Raw genomic sequence first — 21,299 nt, 5'->3', positions numbered from 1 at the left:
TTGTTCGCTGACGACCGACTCATTAGGCGTCAAATGAGCTGCGATATAGCACCCGTCCAGCCACCATGCAGACTTTTATGTCCGCGCCTTCCTTTGTTGCCTCGGACAATGGAGAGCAGAGGCAGGCTGCTTTTGTGCCGCCGAGACCCGAGACAAAAGACCTCTTTGCTCCTTCTCGCTCGCTGCCTGACGCTTAAACGGTTTAGCAAACTTTTCGCGGTATTTCTAATTACCGGCAAACGTCGAGATTGCGCGCGCGCTACTTTGCGCTCTCGGGCAAGAGGGGCTCGTGTTCAACCAGGCCAAATCGTGTCAGGTCTAACAATGGGGCACAAAGACACGCCTTCAAAGAGCACAACGTACATCAAAAACCAGATATGTCTGACTGAAATTTAACTAAAGTCGAGAATAGTGTTGGATGATTCTCATTTAAAGAGGATTTTGGTAATGCAAAATTCTGGAAATCCTCATTGCCAATGAATGAATTCATCCCTTAGGATTCAGTTGAAGCCAAAATTGACCTAAATAGCAATGTAGATTTTTGAGAAAAGTGGCTGAAAAGTTAGCACGCTTTTCAAATTGTAAGCCCTTACTTGAAATCTTATTTCGCAACAAAAAGAATCCCTAAAACGCTGTTGGACATATCTCGACGAGAGGAATTGAAATCTGCCAAGAAAATCTCTGTAAATTTGGGAGAAAATTGGCACATTTTTATTTTAACAGTAGCAACGAAATTGTGGAGTAAATGGTTTATCTATCAGCTTTACAGTTCTAATAATTTTGAATTTCTATCCTGTATCAATGCACTTTAAATGGTTTCTCAATGATTTCACTTGATTTCGATCCCTCTCGTCGCGATCTCTCCAACAGTGTGCGAATATTGAGGAAAAGTTCACTAAATTGTGAAATAAATCGTGATTTTACTATTGGGAGACAAGTGCTCTCCACATGATTATCATCCAAACGTACTAAAAAACAATTGTTTCGGAAAATTTTAGCTATTTCCCATTTTCTAAATAATATATTTAAAGTAAAAAGGCTTCAAATATTCATCACAAATTAAATGCAGCAAATATTCACGCAAAAATTGAGGCGCAATTTTCAACACACCATTTCCGCGTTCAAAATATGTGACGTGCAAATAAAAACGATGTAAAGATCTCACCTTTTTCCTGATGGTGTCGAACCTTGCGGAGGTGCACTCGGAGAAGTCGGGCACCTGCCACCTGGCGACGCCTGGCTCGTAGAGGAAGCAGGTCCTGCGGGCGGCCCTGACGCTCCAGTGCTGCTGCACGGGGCACGGCTGCATGGCCACCTGGCCGGGGGTGGTGTGCGGCCACTGCACCCCGAGCAGGCTCTCGCCGCGGCACAAGGGGATGATTTCAGGCGAGGTCACCGACACCTCGATCTTCGCCGAGCTCGAACCGGCGCTGCTGTGCACGTGACACGCGTACGTCGCGCTCGACTGCACCAGAAAAAAGTGTCCAGAGAAATTTTTAGTTTTGTACAATGATTGGTAACTTTGCAAGCAAGCACGAAATAAAAAGAAAATAAATAAATAATTAAAGTTGGTGGTTTATTATTGACAGATTGGCTGCAAATTATAATTATTGTCCTGGTCCAATTTGCATGCAAATAGGACCGCAGAGTATAAAAAGCATCTTTTTACTCTTAATTGGGGCAATGAAGTTGTGCTCGAGTCTACTTTCTGTGTAATGGCGCGAGACTTTTGAATATTTCAGCGCAAGTTGTCGCCGACGCAAACTATGCGGCCGCCTCCAAGTTTTGCCCGCAGCAAACGGAGGAAATAAGCGACAACTCACGTGCGCGTGGTATATTCTGAGAAGACTGCCATCTGGGTGCAAGTCCTCCATCATTTCCCGGCCGGCGTTGGTCGGCAGCAGAGCGTTGTTTTTCGTCCAGTTGTAGCCGAACTTCTCGCTCCTCTTGTCGTTCGAAGACATGCAGAAGATGGTTAGATTTTCGCCCTGCAATCAAAGGAGCAAGATCGATTTTCCTCAATGACGAAACTTTTCAAAAATGTGTCGCACTTTGGACAAGGTGACGCTCATGGGGCTGATGGAGACGATGGGCGGCGAGGCGACCTCGATGTACAGCGACTTGCATTGCTGCATTCCGCGGTCCACTACCTGGCATGTGTAATTTCCCTCGTCCAGAGGGGTGGCACTCGAAACCCTCAGCAGCGCCGTGTACATGTCGCGGCTGTCCCTTTCCAGCAGAGTCTGCTCCATGTCCCTGTTTCGCACAATTTTAATTTGTATAAAGTTCTGCTCTTTGTACGAAAAATAACGGAGAGAGCGCCTTTAAGTCCGAAAATTGTGGTGTTTGATCAATATGTCTGTGAGATTTAAAGACAAAATTTTTATTAGAACAGTTATACGCTCTCCTTGCAAAATTTAAAATATTTTTTTAAATAAAACCATTTTCTCTTTGAAAGTTCACTCTCCGTTTGAATATAGTTAATGTGACGAGATTTGAGCTTTTTGCTCCATCAGCACGCTGCTGTGTCATCGTGGTCGTTTATCCGAGCGGCGAGAATTATTTGTTGGCCGACTAGAATTTCTCGGCTGACTCTGCATAACTCGATCCAATTAGGCAGTTTGCACGCTCCCCGCGGGCTATTTGCCCTGCCGGTATGTGCTCAGCCCACATTCGAGCCCATTTTCGCTGCAGAGAACCCCCAAAAGTCGCACGCTGCGAACTAATTTCATTCGCTCTCATCACTCAAGGCAGGGGGAGCAAGCAGCCCTCCGAATTATGTGGCTGCGCTCTTTGAGAATGAGCATAATTCCGACACACACAAGCGTGTGCGTCAGAGCCGAAAAGCGGAAAACACACAACAGCTGCGGTCCTCGATTCAATTTCAAACCGAAACGCACTCTGCAAATTGGATTTTCTTTTCTCCATCTTATTTAAATCGTGTCTCACCTGAGGGCGAGTGTCTCGTTGACAGGGATGCCATCCTTAAACCAGCGAAATTCCATGTCTGTGGATCCCTGCGCCAGACACGACACGATGAACTCGTCGCCTACGTGAAGAATCCGCTCGTGGTTCACCCGAACGCTCTGCAAGGGGGAAAAACAAAAAGTGAGCGAAATGGCACGAGAAAAGAAATAATTTTCCATATTCTGTAAACAAATTTGCTCCCTCCGGCTTCCTTGACTTGCATTAATTTTGAAAAGTCTAAATTATAATGCTAGGTTATACAAAAAATGTTAGACAAGAATTAAAGACAAACTAAAAGCTTTTAAATATTCCCAAAACACTAGGAAAGAGAGGCAAAATAACGCCTGGTTTTTAGCACTTGGATCAACAAGAGAAATTATTTTTAGCATCGGTTTTAATGGACGGCTGTCGAGGTGAAGTGTCTTGAAAGCGGCTCGTGCTCCACCTGCGCCCGGCAGATACTAGAAAACACAGAGGCTGCAACAACGCCGCTCATTAATTAATGGACTGTTTGAGCAAGAGTTGCGAGTCTCTCTCTCTCTCTCTCTCTCTTTCTCTCTCTCTCGCACGCTGGCTGGCTGCCGTGATATTTTTAAAGTGGATGGCGTGTTGTGTGTGGGGTGCAGCGCGCAGTGTTTGCCGTTTTGTTTGCTCGGTGCGGCGCAGCTATCCGCATGAGTGTTACTTTTTGCTTTCCGCTTTACGCTTGGTCTAGCGCGCGGTGCGGTTTTTTGCCCTGGACTAATTTGCGCCCCGCCGCCGCCGCCACCGCCGTCGACCAACCAACTACTTGCTCCAGAGGAAAAAAGCAAGCAAGCAAGCGCCACACAGTTGACGCTAATTAGAAGAGAGACTGACAACAAACGCCAAACTTTTGGTTTAATTTTCCTTCTTTTTTAAAATCTTTGCGGCAGCTTTAAAGTGGGTTATTTTAAATTTTTAGCCCTTTTTGTTTATTTATATTGCTGATCAAACGACTCAAAAGCTGAAAAGGAAACTATGCATTCTGTTAGAATATGAACATTTAAAATTATGAGTTTGGTTATTTTGAAAATTTAGAAAAATGTTGAAAATATAAACAACAATAAGCTTTTAGAAAGTGAAGAATGTGAAAAATGATCCAATAAATGAGTTTTTCCTCAAGCATTGTTTCCGAAATAAATTTCATAAAAATTGAGCAAAAACCTGTATTATTTAATGAATATCATTATTTCTCTCACCTCCAAAAACAAGGCTGGCTCCTTTTTGTGCTCCCTGGCAGATGTTTTCTTCAGCTCAAACGGCCCAAGTCGTCCCTTTTGAATCAGGCTGTCCATCGCCAGCAACACCTTCTCGTTTTTGGCGCTGATGAAGCTGAAGGTTAGCGAAACTCCCGGTCTGCAACAATTTGTAAAACATTATTTTTGACGGGTGCGCGTGCTGAGCAAAAGCGTGCAATGTGCGTTGAATTTGTGCGACGAATATTTGTATAATTCACGAGTCGGATTGCCGGATGCGGACGGCTTGTTAAAAACTTGGCCCCGGGCTGCCTGAGGCTGCTGCGAGACGGAGGAAAAGCGGTTAACTCGTTAATAAGCGGCCCGTGCGTCAGAGTAATAAGGCTGCAATATGAAAGCGTTTCTTTGATCACTCTCGTGCAGAATGAGAATTGAATCGTTTGAGTCGCCAGCGGCGTTTCCTTCTCACATGCTGTTGTTTATTTGCACTCTCGAGAGCAAATATATGAAGCAAGCCCGTCATGACGCTCATTCTAATTAATTTTTCCTTTTGGCTAAACATTATTTCGCTGCATAAGAGAAAACTAGTTGTTTAACCAAGAAAAATCCTACTTTCAAGTTGGTATGATTTTTTAAATAGTATTTTAAAGATATTTAGACTATAGGTCCAAAAAATTTTGGAAAAAAAGCAAATAAAATTTGAATTCGACCTTTAAAACCAGCGCAACTCAGCGGTTTCAAGAAAAAACCCGAAAAGTGTTTTTTTTTAATACTCACATGATTTTGACGACCTTGACGTCCTCGACGCGGGTCAAATTCGTCGAGCGCAGGAATTTGGAGAGCTGTAACACACGGCGGGGATTCGTTAGTGAGAGCAAGGGCACAAAAAGCTCTTCCGGCACGCATAAAAGAGCGTGGCCTTTTTTTATTCAAATGCCGCCTCTTGCATTGCGTCGAGCAGAGTCGAATCTCGCACTCGATTCTTATTGAGACCGAGCGGACGCGCCGCTGCTTTAATAATGGAAGCCGCTCTCTGCTTCTGCTCGCCCAGAAATTTGCTCCTTTTTTTGCTGCTGCAGGAAAAGAGAGACTGAGAGAACGTCGAGTTGCTCCATTTCGACAAATAAAATGTCGTAGAGATTAGTTCAGAGTTGTTCCTGACTCATCCTTTTTTATTTTGCACATAATGTAGGTTGCAATTTTAGAAAAAGGTTTTTAAAACCTATTTTTTCTAGGAATAAAAGATGTTACAACAAGCAAAATATTTTGAAACTGCCTCAATAAAGCTGTATTTTAAGAAAATTGTCTAACAAAAAAAGACTCAACTACAAGCTGTTAAATTTCTGCACGCAATTTTTCCGAAAACTTTTCTGTTGGGAAATCTTGTAAAAAATCAGCAAATTTTGCCAAAGTATGAAAGCGGCACATAATTTTGATTCGTCTCACTGGTCAGCATATTGAATTTGAATTTATTGGTATGCATACAACGGTACAGCAATAATTGAAGATTGAAGCTACTCTATTAATATTCGCGTATCTACATACAAACGACAGCCATACTTTTCAGTCAGTTTAAAATTTGTTTAAATTTATAAACTTTTAAATTACGGAGGCGTAGATCGAGCGAACCTTAATTATAAGAAACTTAATTCCTTTGAAAATTGTTATCTTTTACCAAACAATATTATCAAATGGAATAGAGAAAAAACGCAAGAGTTTTTGTATTAAATTGTGCGCTCACGTTGTCAGACGCTTCGGAAATTATTTAAATTAAAACTAGAATTTCAACAGGCTCGCGTTCTAAAAGTAAAGCCATTATGAAAACCACCTACGCTGGAATTTGACACGTTTTGCTTATAAAATGATTAGAGCGTGGAATGTATCCTCACGTTCATTCATTTGAAACTAAATGACATCATCCAAAACGCAGCAATAATGAGGAAAAATCTGCACTACTTTTGAACACAGAAAACAAACAATTCCTGGTTTTAATCACGCCATTTGTGCTGCACGTTTCAGCAATTCTCTTTAAATATGTTTGGAAAATTGACAAAAAGGGCAGATTTAAATATAGAGCGGTGGTTGGTGCGCCTGTGGGGCAGCGCGCGGAGAAGGACGTGTTGCCGCAGCGGGCCCCGAGCAGCACTTGAGGTCTCAAGATGGATCGAAGCGCGTGTAGCACGACAAAGAGGTTATAACAGGATTGGGAGAAAAAGATGTTAAAGGATTTCCGGCGCGCATAAAAGAGAGCAGGCCACCGAAATAGATTGGATCGTTCTTTGCCGCCGCCCGGCCGGCGTCTCAACAGGTATTCCATTTCGCAGATGGCGCGGTGCAGACAATGAGTTATGACTCCGACCTTATTTCTTCTTCCGACACACAGGCAAGAGCAAAAGCTAGCTTGTCTCCTTGACGGAAAAGAGTTCTGCTCGACTCGTAGTGATTTTGCAACTTTTTGCTGCTCTCCAAAGGAGATTTCCCTTTTTCCCCGAAATCCGGCGGCAATAGTTCTTTCTTGACTACTCTCTGAGCTGGTGAAGTGAAAAAAAATCGCCACGGAAGACGTCAGAACTGTATAGAGAGCCACTTTGGGAGCATACTAACGAAATTCACCAGAATTTGACTCTGTAAAGACATGTAGCAATAAATTTAAATGAGATTTTTTTGGTGAAGACCGCAAACAACATAAAATCGATTGGGATCAAACCGAAACGCGTGTCAGCGAATGTAAATTGGCCAGAAGCCCATAGTAGAAGAGGCAATTAGGATAAACCGCACAAACAGGAGTTTGAGAGCAACAAGCAGCGCTTCGTTTGTGTCGGACAGACTGGAGCATGGCCGGTGAGATAGCACGTTTTGAATTCAATTATTTTACGTGACACTATTTGCGTGTGATTTATGCAGTGTGCGCTGGCTCAGGCTCTATGCAAATGTCGCGCGCTGCTTTTGAGACGACAGATATACGGCCGGGGCTCCATTCCAGAGTCAGGGGCTATCTGCGCTCGCAACAAGTCACTCGCCGCCACCGGCACGGGGTCAACTGGGGTCACGAAGAACGGTGGAATTCCTGCTCACATCGAGAATAGAGCTTTTTGGCATGGAAAAAATAAATACATTTCGGTGGCTGGCCGGATTTGATCAGGGAGCGGGCAAAAGGCGCCTCTGGATTCCCGTGGATGCTACGTGAAACGCATTCCGAGTTGCCCCTCTAGTGAGCCTTCTTAAGTATACTCATCTGACGGGGCGAGATTACAGCCAAATTCTTTTAGTCAACAACAACACCCTTAAAGCCGATACTTAGACCGGTGTAATCCAATTCTCAGCTTTAGTTAAACAGAATAAAGGCTCTTAGGAGATAAATGAATAACAAGACTTCATCCTCGACCAGGTTTTGGCGACATTCCCTCCTATTTCATGAGATCAAATTACAAATCAACCCACGCCGATAAAAAGCCCTCAAGAAATATATGCTCTTTTTAAACAACTTTCTCTTTTGTCGAATGGAACAGCCCAGTATGAACTGGATGAGTCATATCTTTTTAATAACAATAAGAAACAATTATAAAACAATAAACAAAGTACGTATTTGCTCGGTGTATCTTCAAGTCATACTCTAATTGAGTGTGAGATGTTACTACAAGATGAAATCTGTTCTTACAGCCACGATCGAGTTTCTATGTAGATTAAATCTACTCGCAAGTATAATAATATAGCGGCTCGTCTAGGATCAATCAGGCAAATGGAGTGGCGTGCACAATTTCCCGCTTGTTTGCGCCAATTCAATTTTCTCTTGCGACTGCAAAAGCCATTTCTGGATGCTGCAAACTTCTCAATCGACGCGACGCAGTATAAGGAGTGTCTAAGTGCACATCACGCAAATTGGAAATAAACGCTCGCTCACCTTGCCGGCAATGACCTCATCCAAAGGGTTCACCGCGGCAGCTACTGAAGAGGGCGATGCTCGCGAATGCGTCTTGTTCATCAACTCGATGGTCGTCTCGTAGCGGGCTCGATCTGCAACAACATTGAATACATAATGGGTCAATAATTTATCTTGATAAAACTGGAGTTTTGTTATGCTCAATCTTTTTCGAAAACATCAAATTTTTAAAAATGTCCATTAAAATGAGTTTTCAAAAATTTTACCTTAAATTATCAGTTCAAAATTGCAATTTTCTCGCGCTCTGCAACGCGTGCCGCGCCTTGTTTTTTTTTAATTTTCAGGGGAGCTCGCACATATATCAACATTCCCGGAAATTACGCCTTCTTCCATTGGTTGCTATTCACACAGAATCTTGATGGATATGATTTTTAATACTAATAAAGTTGCTAATTAAATATAAAAATCATGTCATTTTCCGACTTGATTTTCTAAACATCTTTTTCGAGATTATTTTGTGGTAGGAACTAGTCATCCCTTTCCAATCGACTTAACTTGTGATGGTCAAAAAAAGAATAAATCGCATTTCGTAACGATTTTTGTCAAGCATCGGCGTTTTATTTTTCCACGAAGAGCCGTAAATTTGGTTTCCACGCGACAAATCCCATTCCTAATTCCTACATTGTTCCGACTTCCGACGCAGCACTTTTTGTCTGGCGCATGAGAAGATTATTTGTTTTAGAGTCGGCAAGCTTTTTTTCATTCGGCAAAGATGAAAATATTCTCGAGAGTAGTTGGTCGGACGCATTCAACAAAGCCTGCGTTCATAAGCTCCTTTCGCTTTTGATAAATAATACCGGCTGCACAGTCGTATATTCTGCTGTAGTGGAATTGGAGCGACAGGTCTGTTCGAGGACAGCTAACAAGAACAGCAGTTCAGCGGTGCGGGGCAGGGGAAACGGGCAAAAGAAAGCCAATTTGCTAGGGCACACGCACTTCTTTTCCCCGCATAAGCCACCGTATGAAAATTTTCGTGCTCCCCAGACGATAAAAATGTGTCCCCGAAGCCCGAAGCTCTTAAAAATGCACGAGTGTGTGTTGCTGAATAAATAAGAATACACGCGGAGGCACGTAAATACGGCAGGGACGCGATTTCATAAATTCCAAACGCGGTGTGTTTTTGCTCAATCCCATTTGTCTTGCGGCAAGAATAAAAAGTCTGGCGGTGAGAGAAAGATTATTATAGCGGCAAAACAGGACCAAATGAGGGCTCGTAATTTATAGACGAGCTGGCTGGCGTGGGTGTTGTTGCTGAAATGATTTACGCGATGTGAGAGAGGAAAAAGAAACCCGCGTGTATGTGTGTGTGAGAGAGAGAGAGAGAAAGAGAAAGAGCGAGTGCCCTCCTGGGATTTAATGAGCTCAAAACGCCCGGCGCTCCAGCAGCAGCCATAGGTCAAATCAAAAGGGTGTCTGAGCCCGCCCCAGGGTTGCCACTCTCACTAATGAAGAGGGAAAACTCGTAAAAATTCGCGGATTATGCTCAAAGCGAGATGCGTAGTCAAACGTAATATTCGCAGTTTATTTGTATATTTATTTGGATCAGTAAACCGGGAAAAATTAAGCAAAAAGCATGTTCTCCAACATGGCAACCCTGAGTGGCGTTCTTTTCAACTTTTCCGCGCTCGAGATTTCAAAAACGCCTGCCACGTGTGCGAAAAAAGCAGCAAAAGCTTAACTACCATTGTCAGTCAGGCGCCCCAGGGAATACGCGGGGGCCAAAACGCTTTTATGTTTCACCTTGGACGGCATACAAAAGCGGAAGGAGCAAATCTGAAGAGTGTTTTTACAATGACAGGTGTATATTTGCATTACGTGTCCTGCCTTTTTGGTTAGGCAAATTGAAACATAAATAACTGAAACTGACAATCAGTGTGGCGTTGGAAACTGAAACGAGAGGAGACAATCATCGAGCAAGGGTGCAGGCGTGCGTGCGTGCGTTCGGTGCGAATCGATGCAAAGGCACATACAGCGATCGAGCAAATAATTAGCCGCTCGTGTGTTGTCATTAGTGCGGTTCCGGGCGATGAGCGGCTGGCGGAAATCAAGCCGTGATTTACGGCGGCCGGGCGCGATTAGCCGTTGGACAATGCTTTATTGCCAAACGCCACCGCCGCCGCCGCCGCCGGATTAAACCGGGCCGATCGGCGCAAAGTGCGAGGTCGGCAACCAGCCCGCAATCAGCAGTCCGTCGCGCACTATTCAATAATTGCGAGCCGTGCATCAATTACCCCGCACTGAACATGACACGCCGTTAAAGGCAATAATTTGCCAGCAACCAGTGAAACAGAATAATACATACTATACATTCTGTTGCTCGCTGCGCCAAAGGCAGAGTGTTTGCGACACTGTGTTCTTGGAATTCGTTAATTCATGCACTGGAATAATTGCAATTAAGCACCGTGACACTATTCTATTTCATTTAGCTCGGAACACAATTAACGAGAGCCCGATTGACGTCCCCCGCCATTCCCAGAGACTCACTATCGACATATTTCAAACTTTCTCAATTTCCTCGACAAATTGCTCCAAATGATTGAGCATCGCAGTGTCTGAACTGGCATTTTGGCTTCATCGTAAATATCAGATCAGAAATTTTTTGCTCGCAGCAGTCAGCAATTAAAATCAGATTTTTCTCAACGTTTTCCTAACAGAATGGGGCTATGAATTTCGCTTTTGTCATTTTTTGAAGAAGAATTTCAAGCTATGTTTAGCTCTTTTAACGGCTTTATTAAATTTTAAAGGAAGTCTATTTTGCATGATCCGTGATGATGGAGGCTCAGAATAAAATCGCTCGTCTAAATTTCACAGCCCTATATAAGCGTGCGTAATCGAATTCTCACGCAGAACTTTGTGCCTCGCGTGCCATTTTAAATTTTAAACAAAAAGTTGCGCGCGCGAAAGAGTGAACAAAAACCTAAAAAATAAGCAGAGCAAAGAAAACGCAATATCGTGCGGGTCGCGGCCAAAGTTTTAATGCCCGGCGTGCTGCGGTTTGAATATTAAAAAAGAGCAGCGCAAGAATTTTATGCGCGCGCCTTCATAAAGAACAAAATGAGGCGAATTTGCATGAGAGGAGCAGGGAGCCTGGCCGCGTCTCCTCTGCTTTTATTAGCTTTTATTTGGTCTGCCGAGACCTGTAAATAAAAACGCGGCGACGGCGCATACAATTCCAGCCAGACTGCATTAAAAGTTGCGTGTTAATTGAGACACTGCCGCCCCGAGAAACAGAGAGAAAAGAATTTCGTCATCGTTCTATATCCTAAATTGATGGTGAAAGTTTGTCTACAGCTTTGCCGACCGATATATATTGTGTACTTTTCTTTCTTACCACCTCAGAGTGTTTAAAAAAGTTGGCTTGGGGTCGACTTTCAGAACACCAGCGACGGTTGCTGCGAGTTGCCGAAATTGTAGAGGCAACGCCAAAGCTCCACATGTGCTTTCCCTTACTTGGAAAAATCGACCTTTTTTAGAGAAGAAAATGAAAGCTAAGGAAGTTCTGTTTTTTTATCATAGAAGGTCTTCAACGCATTAGAAAAATATCGATACAAAATTAAAAGAATAACTGATTGGTTCAAGCATGGACGTGTTGCTTTGATGAAATCGATTATTATACATATATCCAATTAAGTGAACCTATATAGCCTCCAGCTTCTCCAGCAGCATTGATGAGGAATGGTTGAAGCAAGCATCAATTTAATTTGAACTGTTCTCCCTGCTCTGTGAATCCATTGATCCTGCCAATTTGCTCTGAACTGAGTATAAACGGCTCCGAGATAGAGAGACAATCTCGGAATAATATGCAAATTTAATTAACAAGTTTGGATCCACCGGCCATTCGATTCCAGTTAGCGCTGCCGCTGAGTGTGCTGGAGGCTTTTGGTGCGGCGTCAAGCATAATGGAAAGGGCGGATCATATCGCCTCCCTCTCATGCTTACCCTTGAAAATTATGCATTCCTGCCCGCAATGCCCATCAACACAAAAGCCTATCATAGGTGCCCGAATTATTGGAGATCGGAGAACCATTTATAACCGCAGCCGACCCACAACTTAAGTTTTGTATAACGTACTTCAACACAGGGTTGATAACTATTTTGACATATCCGATCGATTCCTGAGGGTCGAATTAGGCGTAAATTCGAAACGTAAAAAACGAAGCTCTAGCAGTTTTAACGAAAAGTGGCCCAAGAACGCCGGCGACCAATCAGAGAGAAGGAATCGTCTCTCTGATTGGCTTGCAGTGCTGGCCTCAGATCGAGACAGCAGCGCTACAGCGACAGCCGGTGCAAATATAAGTGGCAAGGCTGACAGCTGGTTCAGAGTTCAGATCTCTGATTATTCATATTGACTGTCAGACTGCTGGTTGACTAGATACCTAGCTAACTTTGAAAGAATTTATCGCCATTTTATTCAAAGAATGAACAATCTTTTAAATTTTAAATTATTGAGATCTGAATAGCAGTAATCGTTGTTGAGCTCCAAAACCAATCAGAGTAACCATACACGAGAATAGTAAGTCACGTAGACAGTGTGTCGCAATTTGCTTGCGCAGACCAACTTGGCCCGGCTCAGGAATTTAGGCGTGGAATATAGAAAAAGGGCAGGCATTATTAAGTTTCACGCAAAGTGCTCTCCACTCGACCTCTGCCCGGAGCAGCGGCGGAACGAATAAGGAAAGAATTGTGTGTGGTGCGTCTCATTTCGGGCCGAGCGGCAAAAAAAGTTGGGCCAAGATCAGATCGACCATTAAAAATGGAAAAGGCGCTGCTCGAGCGCAGTAATTGAGATGGGCTCGGCGCAAACTTTTTCCAATCTAAAAAGTTTGCCGCGCGCAGGTACGCTCGCCCGATTTGCATTGTACCATAAATGGGACATCTGGGATGCTTTTCGTGTTTTGGAAAGCGTTCGGCGGCAACAAGGGTCAGTGGGTCTGCTTGGGGCAAAAAGGACACCTGCCGCTGACAACAAAGGGCGAGCCGAGTGAATTTTCTTCTCGGCAAAGCTCAATCAAAGGCAGGGACCAGAGAGCTGAGCTGCGATGTGCGCCGTTTGCGTCACGCACACAATGTTACTTATTGTCTTCCGGCCGCCATTATTCTTTGCAGTTACATAATTCTAAGGCGAAACACACACTGCCTGTTCCTTCTGCCAGCCAGCCACAGCCAGCGCGTGCGGCTGACGTTCAATTTATATTCTATTAGAGATGCGACGACGCAACGCCGGCTGGTCACCAAAACCGATTATTATTTTTATATTCGACCATTAGAAACACACACAACACACACCATCTTGTCCCAAAGCCCAAATTCCCTTTCATCGACAGCTGTGTGCGTGGTCAATCAATGTTACAACTTGATGGTTATAATGACCTTTTTTTAGAAAAAAAACAACGTTTCAAGATCATGCGAGAATAAACAAGGATATATTCAATCTTGCAATAAAAATTGCATCTACACAAAAATAAGTTTACACAACCTTCGAGAGGTGTGTATTTTTTATTTTTAAATTGCTTCACGGTGCTCGTCACACAATTCTCCGCCTTGAGATTCAGACTGTAGTCTAGCTGGAATGAGAGTACGTGATAGGGACAGGCATCAGACTCTTGAAACGTCAGATGCATCGGTGCATTTTATATTTATGCAATAGCGCCTCCGTGATGTGAAATAACGCAAGCGCGTGTTAACGAGTGCCTGTGCTTGCGTTGTTTGTGCTGTGCTCCAATCGAACCGACTGCGAGAACAAACTCTGCCGTGTAATTTTAGCCAGACCTGACTCTGACTCTCTAGCTGCAGCGAGCCATTAACCTAGCTGCTGCGGGAATACGATTCCGAACCCAATGAACCGGTCGATATTCTTCTACGTGAATAATCGGCTCGAATAAACGAGATTAGGATGAAAAACACGGGAAGAGAAATCGGATTTGTAGATACTTTTTTGAATAAAAGACGTATACATCTATACATTAATAGAGATTCAAAAGTAATTTAATTACGGATTAGCAATTATACCAATTTTAAGATCGATTTTTGCTTAATTAAAAATTGTGACTTTCAAATTCAGGCAGATTTTTAAAGTGGTTATCGTAAAAAAATGGATTTGTATTTTATTTTAGAATAATATTTTATCCTGCGAAAAAAATGGGGAATGTAATTCATCTGAAAATTATGATTTTTGGAAGAATAATTATATTTCAATGGAAAAGTGAGCGGTTTTGAGCTGAATCTAAAATTTCCAACCCTAAACTCGATGTTGGCAATTTTACTTACTGCTGAGTACGCGGCGGAAAATTGGAAAATTGAACGGCATAGTCGCGAGGAGTGCTGCGGGAGAGGAAAAAAGGAAGAATGCGCCGAGCTAGCGAAATTAATTTCTCGTAAAAACTCGGGCTCTGTCATTTCCGCTCAAGGCGCATTGAATCGATGATAAATGGCGGTCATCACGATATTGGCGCGTTAATTAGAGGCGTCATCCATCAAGAGACGAATCGCGAGGGCGAAAAAAGGAGAAGCAATATTTTTCAGCTCGCGCGCGAATATAGCGATAAGGAATTTTTATGATGCTACATTATTGGCACTCGTTTAAGCAGAAATATTGCAAAAGAAGAAGAAGCTGCCGCGCGATAAAAAAAATTGAGAAGAAAGGACCGCATCAGGAAAGAGCCACCGCCGTCGCCTCCTCCAGAGTCGACGACGAGAAATTGATTTTTCAAGTGCCTCCGCATGCAGCTCAGCCATTTTTAATTCCGTGCGTCCACTACGAGCCGGCCAACGACGTTTGCTCTGCTTTCCCGCCACACTGCAATAACCGACATCGCGCCAACAAGCCTCAGCTAGCACTTTTAGCAAGCGGCTTTTCCAGTCTCAATCGAGAAAAATGTAACGCAGAAATGTTGCTTTTTTATCATTATAGGGTTTTTAGTTTTTCCTCACCTCCTATATTACTTTTTTTCCTTGAAATACTTGTTTTAATTTACTACGAAGTGCCAACGCATGTGACTGTGAAGCGATAGACGGAAAGATTCTTGATAAGTGCAGCTCAGCAATCAAATAAAATTAAATTAAGCAGTGAACCAATGTAATGAAAATGTTTTGAATACCAAATTAAAAGAAAATTGGGTTTTAAAACATTGTTTTTGATAATCCCTTTCTCTGAAAGCCGAATTTTGGCTATTAAATCGTCTAAAGCAGCTTACCATTAAAATGTGTTGAATCATCCTGTTCTACTACTCATATGAGGAGTGTAAAATTTTCAAATTCCAGATATGAAAGAAGATAAAATCTTGATGAATTAAAAAAATTCACTTTTCGAATCGGGTGATTAAATATAGCCTATAGGGGTTGAGGGTGAGAGCCCCCGAAAACTATTCAGATCACCAGGGGAAGTTAAGCCAAGTCAAACGGTGTGCCTATTTTGCATTTCTGACAGTTAGAACCCTAGATTTAGTGCTCACAACATGTGCAAAACATGAATAATTCAAAATTGAATTTTTCTGAAACGAAGCTGAACGCCATTTTGAAATCACAAAAGTTCACACGTACCCTGAGACCATTTTTAAGGCGGGTCTAGGATTTTTAAAACCCCAAAATCTTCGAAAGTAACCCTTGGTGACCTTTGACCTTTACCGATAACCTTAAATTTGATTTTCATTTGATTGGGCTGGACAAGGGAAGTGCAATAACTTACAAAATGAGTTATTAAATCCTCATATTCGCAAAAAAATGTTCCGTGAAACCAGCAAAAGTGTTGTTTATTTGGATTCTCCTGAAGTTCAGGCTGATCGATTGTGTGAATTATTTTGTCACCGCCAAACCCATCCTGCGACCCGTGATTTTCGCTTTGTAGTCAAAAACAGAATTAATTTTTGGCTTGGTCAAAGTTATTACGCACTTTTCCGCGTTCGTGTTCTCTTAATCGAGCAGAAGTTTGTGTCACCGACGAACGCGAGCCAAGTGAAAAATCCAGTTTGTCTAGGGAGCAAGGCGTTCATCGACGCACGCAATTCGCGTCCTCCGCCCGCCGCTCGAGTGCTAATGAGACTGTTGTCTGCGAATCCAATTAAACGCGGGAGGGCCGAGATCATCGCTCGCCTGCCACCCCCGACGACGTGACGCGAATTCGCCCCTGCAGATGTGTGTGTGTGCGCGCACACACCGTCAGGGGGCGAATTAATTTCAATTTTCACCCGGACGTTCACGCTCAGCCAACACCGTGGCCTTGCCCTGGCAAATCTGCCTCCTTTTCCCGGGAAAATTTCACTGTCACCCTCGGGGTGGATGTTTAAAATAACTGTTCTCTCATTATAAGGGAACCCCCCGTTAATTAATTAAGGTAATTTATAAAAGCAGGCCTCATACATTTATAGAATAAATAAATAGAACAAAAATTGTTTGAATTTGAATTATTAACAATATATTTATTTTGTTTAAAACGCTTGTTCCTGTACCCCTTTAAACAAAGAATAATCGATTTCCATGAGGTAGCCGTTGGAAAATTACTTCCTCCAGATTCTCTGTATGTATATTAGGCAGTAGAGCGTATCCCAAGACAGGAAACCGAAACTGGAAACCGGAATCCGGTCCTTTTCCGGTTTTTCACACGGAACCGGAAATATTTTAACCGGAACAGGACCGGACCGGATTTTCAATAAACCAAAAGATTTTCCGGTTTTTCCTTTTTCAAATAATAAAAATAGTTATGTCCCGCAGCAAAAAAGGGGTCTGAAAATTTCTCTAATTTCAGTGTTGTTATTATTTGGTTACGAGAAATTCCAGTTTAAAAATTAAAAAATCCTGATATATTTCGGAATTATTGGGTTTGCCACCTCAAAATCTCGGGTTCTAACCATCAGAATTGCAAAAAGTACCCACCGTTAGACTCGTCTCGATCTCCACTAACCAGCAAAAGTATATGTGGGGATGCTTATCACCATCCCCTTTTAACCCCATCGTTATAATTGTGAAACAAACACTTTTTGCTTCCTTCCATCCTTCCTCAGGGCTTAAAAATATTTTAGTGCATCTTAAATTCCTTCTAAATTAACAGCCTGTCTTTTCTTTCAAAACCTCAACAGAAAAATACTTTTTAATTAAATGCTACTTAATACAAAAATCCAGGAGCATAAAAAATGTTTTACTTTTTCGAGGGGGATGAAGTATTGCAACTTAGGGCTGAAGGGAAAGCAAAGCACCTCTAAATCTTTCAGCTGGTCAAGGGAGGTCAGGCCTAGTCCAATTGTGTTTAGTTTTTGCAATTCTGGTGGTTCAAAATCGAGACATGGAGCTGCAAAAATAACGAATGTTGAAAAATGTCTACTTTTTCGAGTTTTTAAGTTAATATACTCATATAACGCATATAAACATCGGCAAAAATGCGATAAAATCCACGAAGTTTTTAGCAATGCAGATTTTTTTTCGGAAAAATGCATTTTTTGCAAACCCCGATCCCAAGAACCGGAATCCGGTTTTTCCAGTTTTTCCCACGGAACCGGAAACATTTTAACCGGAACAGGACCGGACAAGATTTTCTCCAAATAGTTGAAACAAGAACTGGAAACAACCGGAATAATTTTTTCCGGAACTGGAAAGACAGGATGGGAAAATCTGTTCTTGTATACGCTCTATTAGGCAGTGACCGCTAGAAGAGGGCATAACTCGCGGGAATTTTTTAATGGCGACATGCGTTACCAAAAAATGAAAACAGACATTTTGCTTACCGGCTGACAGAGAAGCTTTTATTCATTAAAGAGTTAATGATTCCATCAGTCATATTTTCACTTAAAAGTGTCATTTCGCAGCTTCCACGTTATTAACTCATGTGAACTTCTTAACTTGTCGCGAGAGTTGCCAGCTCCGGGATCGCTTTCGCCGTAATTAGTATTCAAAATTTATTCACTGGGGCTCTCACACGGCGGGCGTGAGATGCGTCGAGTGACAGCGGTGATAATTCATCTTAATGAAACGTGGATGAGTCTCGGCCCGGCAGCACGAGATCGAGACACTCGTCGCAGAGCAAACAGCCAAACTCTCTCCGATTCCAGAATAAAAGGCTGAATCCATTTGTCTCTCCTGGAAAGGAGCAGAGGATGCGTAAGACACAAGTTCTTTTCCGCGTGCTCATCTCCTAGGGCTGGGATTTTTAGACGTTTTCCACGGAAAATACTTTACTGACCGGGGGTTTAAAAATAATTGTCATAAAAAACGTTGGAAAAATTCACCAAATTCTCCAGTTGATACCTAAAAACCCTCTACAGAATCATTTGTAAACAGCTACCACTTGGAAGAAGTCGTAACTCGCGGGTATAATTAAAAAATGAGGGCGCGGTTTCCCAGAAATAAAAAAAAAACAGATGAGGCACGTGATAAAATGGGCGGGTGAATGATAAAATTCGATGATTTTCAGCTTAAATCCTGAACTATTGGTTTTTTCAGAAATAATCGAACAATTTCAAGTCGCTTTTCTGACAAGAAAATTTAAGTTTTGAATAACTGAATATTAATTTCATTTTCAGTGACATATTCTTGATGAATTTCGTTAGTGTTACATAGCATTGTATTTATTAATTGGGCGAATTTAAGGTTCCCAGGGAAACTCAGACGGTTTTCATCGATTTTAAATTCGTAAAATCGCAGAATTGATGCTGAACAAAAATCAGAAGAAAAAACTGTTGACGGTGTAGAATTCCCAACCCTACTCATGTATGTTGGTGCGCGAAGAGCCTACATTGCGACGGAAAAATGGGAAAAATGAATTTTTAACCAAAGCGTGTGCGTGCCAGGCAACAGACGCAAGGAAAAGAGCCCTACAAGAGATTTGCTCGGCAAAATGTGGATTTTCTAATATGGAATCGACCAGGAAATGTTGTGTACTTTTTGCAGCGAACGCGGAGAAAGGGTCGTAGCTCACGAAATAGGAAAATGGTATCTTCTGACAAAAAAGCCCAGCTTTCGGGATTCGATTTCTGAAAAAAAAGAATCATTTTTTTCGGAAAGCGTGGGCAAAAGCGGAATATTACAACATTAATCATTCATTACGCGGTTTGCACGCTGGCAATGTGTGAAAACTGCGCCAAAATCATCTGGGAGCGCTTTTTCCAGATTTATCTTTTCCGCCTCAACACAGTGTATCGTCAGTGGGTAAAAATTTATTTGGCCAGCGAGACAATAAAGATGACAATCAGAGCGTGCACGATGGTATCGGCTCAAATTAGTTTCGCCTGTCGCGCGGTGTAATAACGTCGGCCGGCCAGCCCCGCAGCAGCTGCCGATAAATAAAACCGGCGGCGCAATTTACGACACTGCATATGCAGATTATTGGCGCCGTGAACAGTGCGTAAATCGGCCCCGTAATATTGTAACGAGCAATTCTTACGCGGCTACATCATTAAACTGGCAAAGCCTTATCGCGCGCACTGATGGAGAGCACCCGCAGACAAGCAGAGCAAAAAGCCGTCGGCTCACCTGGCCCAATTCGCAACTCCCTTTTGCGATAAATTTTGGCGCGGCAGGCCGGAAATTCAACTCGTGAGCCACTCACTGAAAATTAAATGTCGCTTAAAAGGGAAATTGCTAAAAAAGTATTTAAGACATTTTATTAAAAAAAGGGGAAAATGAGTGCGGAATTGTCGCACGTTCTATAGTACTGGCCATCAAATGTTTCAGCCCCTCAGGCTGCTTCATGCTACAGCTTAATTTGCAAAACAAATTTTACGACACGTTCGTTAGCTGCAGAAAATTTTTAATCACTTTCGTCGTTCATTTTTATTATTACGGTTTTCGTATGAATTTTAGACGGTTTTGACAAAATTCACGATAAATTTCCAACATGAATTAGCAAGTGCCTTAAAACAAGTGTACGCCATGCTTACGCGCAAGTCACATCTTGCATTCGATCGTAATTATATTGGGTGGCTCCTGCCACATGAAAACCGTGTTTACTGCCCAAAAATGAGGGATCCACGCCATGTGTGGCAAGTACTTTGACAGAGGAGCAACAAAGCCCTGGTGTCGTTTTTCGAGACCTTCAAATTATGACGGTTTATTCCTTGTACATCCTCGAATGTATGAAATTCCAGAAAAAGTACTCTGGGGATTTTCCAAAATGTAGAAATTTTCCCAACGTAGGCAGTATATCCACTCGTAGAAAAGAAAATAACGCATGATGTGTGAATGACCTGTAATTTTTCTCTAGCCATGTAATTTGAAACAGGTGGTGCAAAATCCAGCGAGCATGATCCTGAGACTGTTTAACGCGCTTCCAAGTTCAATTAAGCTAATTGAGGATAACAAAGAGTTCATCTCTATAGTCAAGCAGCTGGTTTTGCACCACCGATTCTATGACCTGGAAGATTTTTTGTCTGTGATTATGTTTAACAGCCTAAAAAGGCTTTACTTAACGTATTTTTAGAGCCACCTTTGTAAATAATCGGCTTATCAAAATAAAAGCCTATTTTAAGAGATTTCAAAAGCGCCCCATTTGACGAGACTTTTTTAACGAAGTGTTCGATGAAAAATGACAGTTTTCCAAAGGAATATAGCTCCCGTTATTCATGGTTCGCTAAATCCACACCGTATAAGTTACACAAATTTAAAATTGTCAGAATTTCTTCAAAAGTGGTAACATTTCAATAAAGATTTTCTCCTAATCAAGTTTAAATTTAGCTTTTTTAAATTTTTCTCAGATTGCATAACTTTTTCCGGGAAATGAGTGGGGAAATCCTTTAAAAAATCGCTATCCAAATTTTCTAAGAAATTATTCAGCACGTCATTAATTTTAAAATTATTGTGTGAAACCTAAATTGAGATTTGCATAATGCAAATGGCCCATGATACAGTTGGTCCTGGGCGCGTTTTCAAAGGCAATAATATCTCTTTAGCAGAGCGCGTACGCACTGATGAGACGATTTACGGTAAAGGATTCATCAGATGGTCGCGCGCAGACAATAATCTGGTTTTAACGAAGGCTCTCACGACCAACTTTGCCTAACAAGTCGGCATGCACGCGTTTTCCAATTACGTTCACTGCTCGGCTGCGTCAAAAGTTTTGATTAAGCGCACGCACGATATCGAAGAGCAGCGGAATGCTAATTCAGGTTCGTGTCAAAGTGTCACGCAGAAAATTGTTGTTGCATGCGTGTCGCACCAATTGCTGCGTTCGCGTGGAATTAATTCGGAAATTA

General features: G+C 42.3%; 1 protein-coding gene across 1 annotated transcript in view; it reads right to left on the bottom strand.

Moving 5' to 3' along the window:
* The window catches only part of LOC135937016 (uncharacterized), a 123,752-nt gene that overhangs the window by 12,354 nt on the left and 90,099 nt on the right, over positions 1-21,299 (bottom strand). Inside the window, exons 9-15 of the mRNA XM_065480085.1 lie at positions 8,086-8,198; positions 4,962-5,026; positions 4,188-4,344; positions 2,950-3,086; positions 2,052-2,256; positions 1,824-1,988; positions 1,166-1,465 (exon numbers count right to left, since the gene is read on the bottom strand). Of these exons, the coding sequence (XP_065336157.1) occupies positions 1,166-1,465; positions 1,824-1,988; positions 2,052-2,256; positions 2,950-3,086; positions 4,188-4,344; positions 4,962-5,026; positions 8,086-8,198 (1,142 nt within the window). The remainder of the gene's footprint in view (positions 1-1,165; positions 1,466-1,823; positions 1,989-2,051; positions 2,257-2,949; positions 3,087-4,187; positions 4,345-4,961; positions 5,027-8,085; positions 8,199-21,299) is intronic.

The sequence above is a fragment of the Cloeon dipterum genome, chromosome 1 (assembly GCF_949628265.1).
Source record: "Cloeon dipterum chromosome 1, ieCloDipt1.1, whole genome shotgun sequence".
Lineage (NCBI taxonomy): Eukaryota > Metazoa > Arthropoda > Insecta > Ephemeroptera > Baetidae > Cloeon > Cloeon dipterum.
Note: the sequence above shows the minus strand (reverse complement) of the source record. Positions and strands in the feature narration are given on the sequence as shown.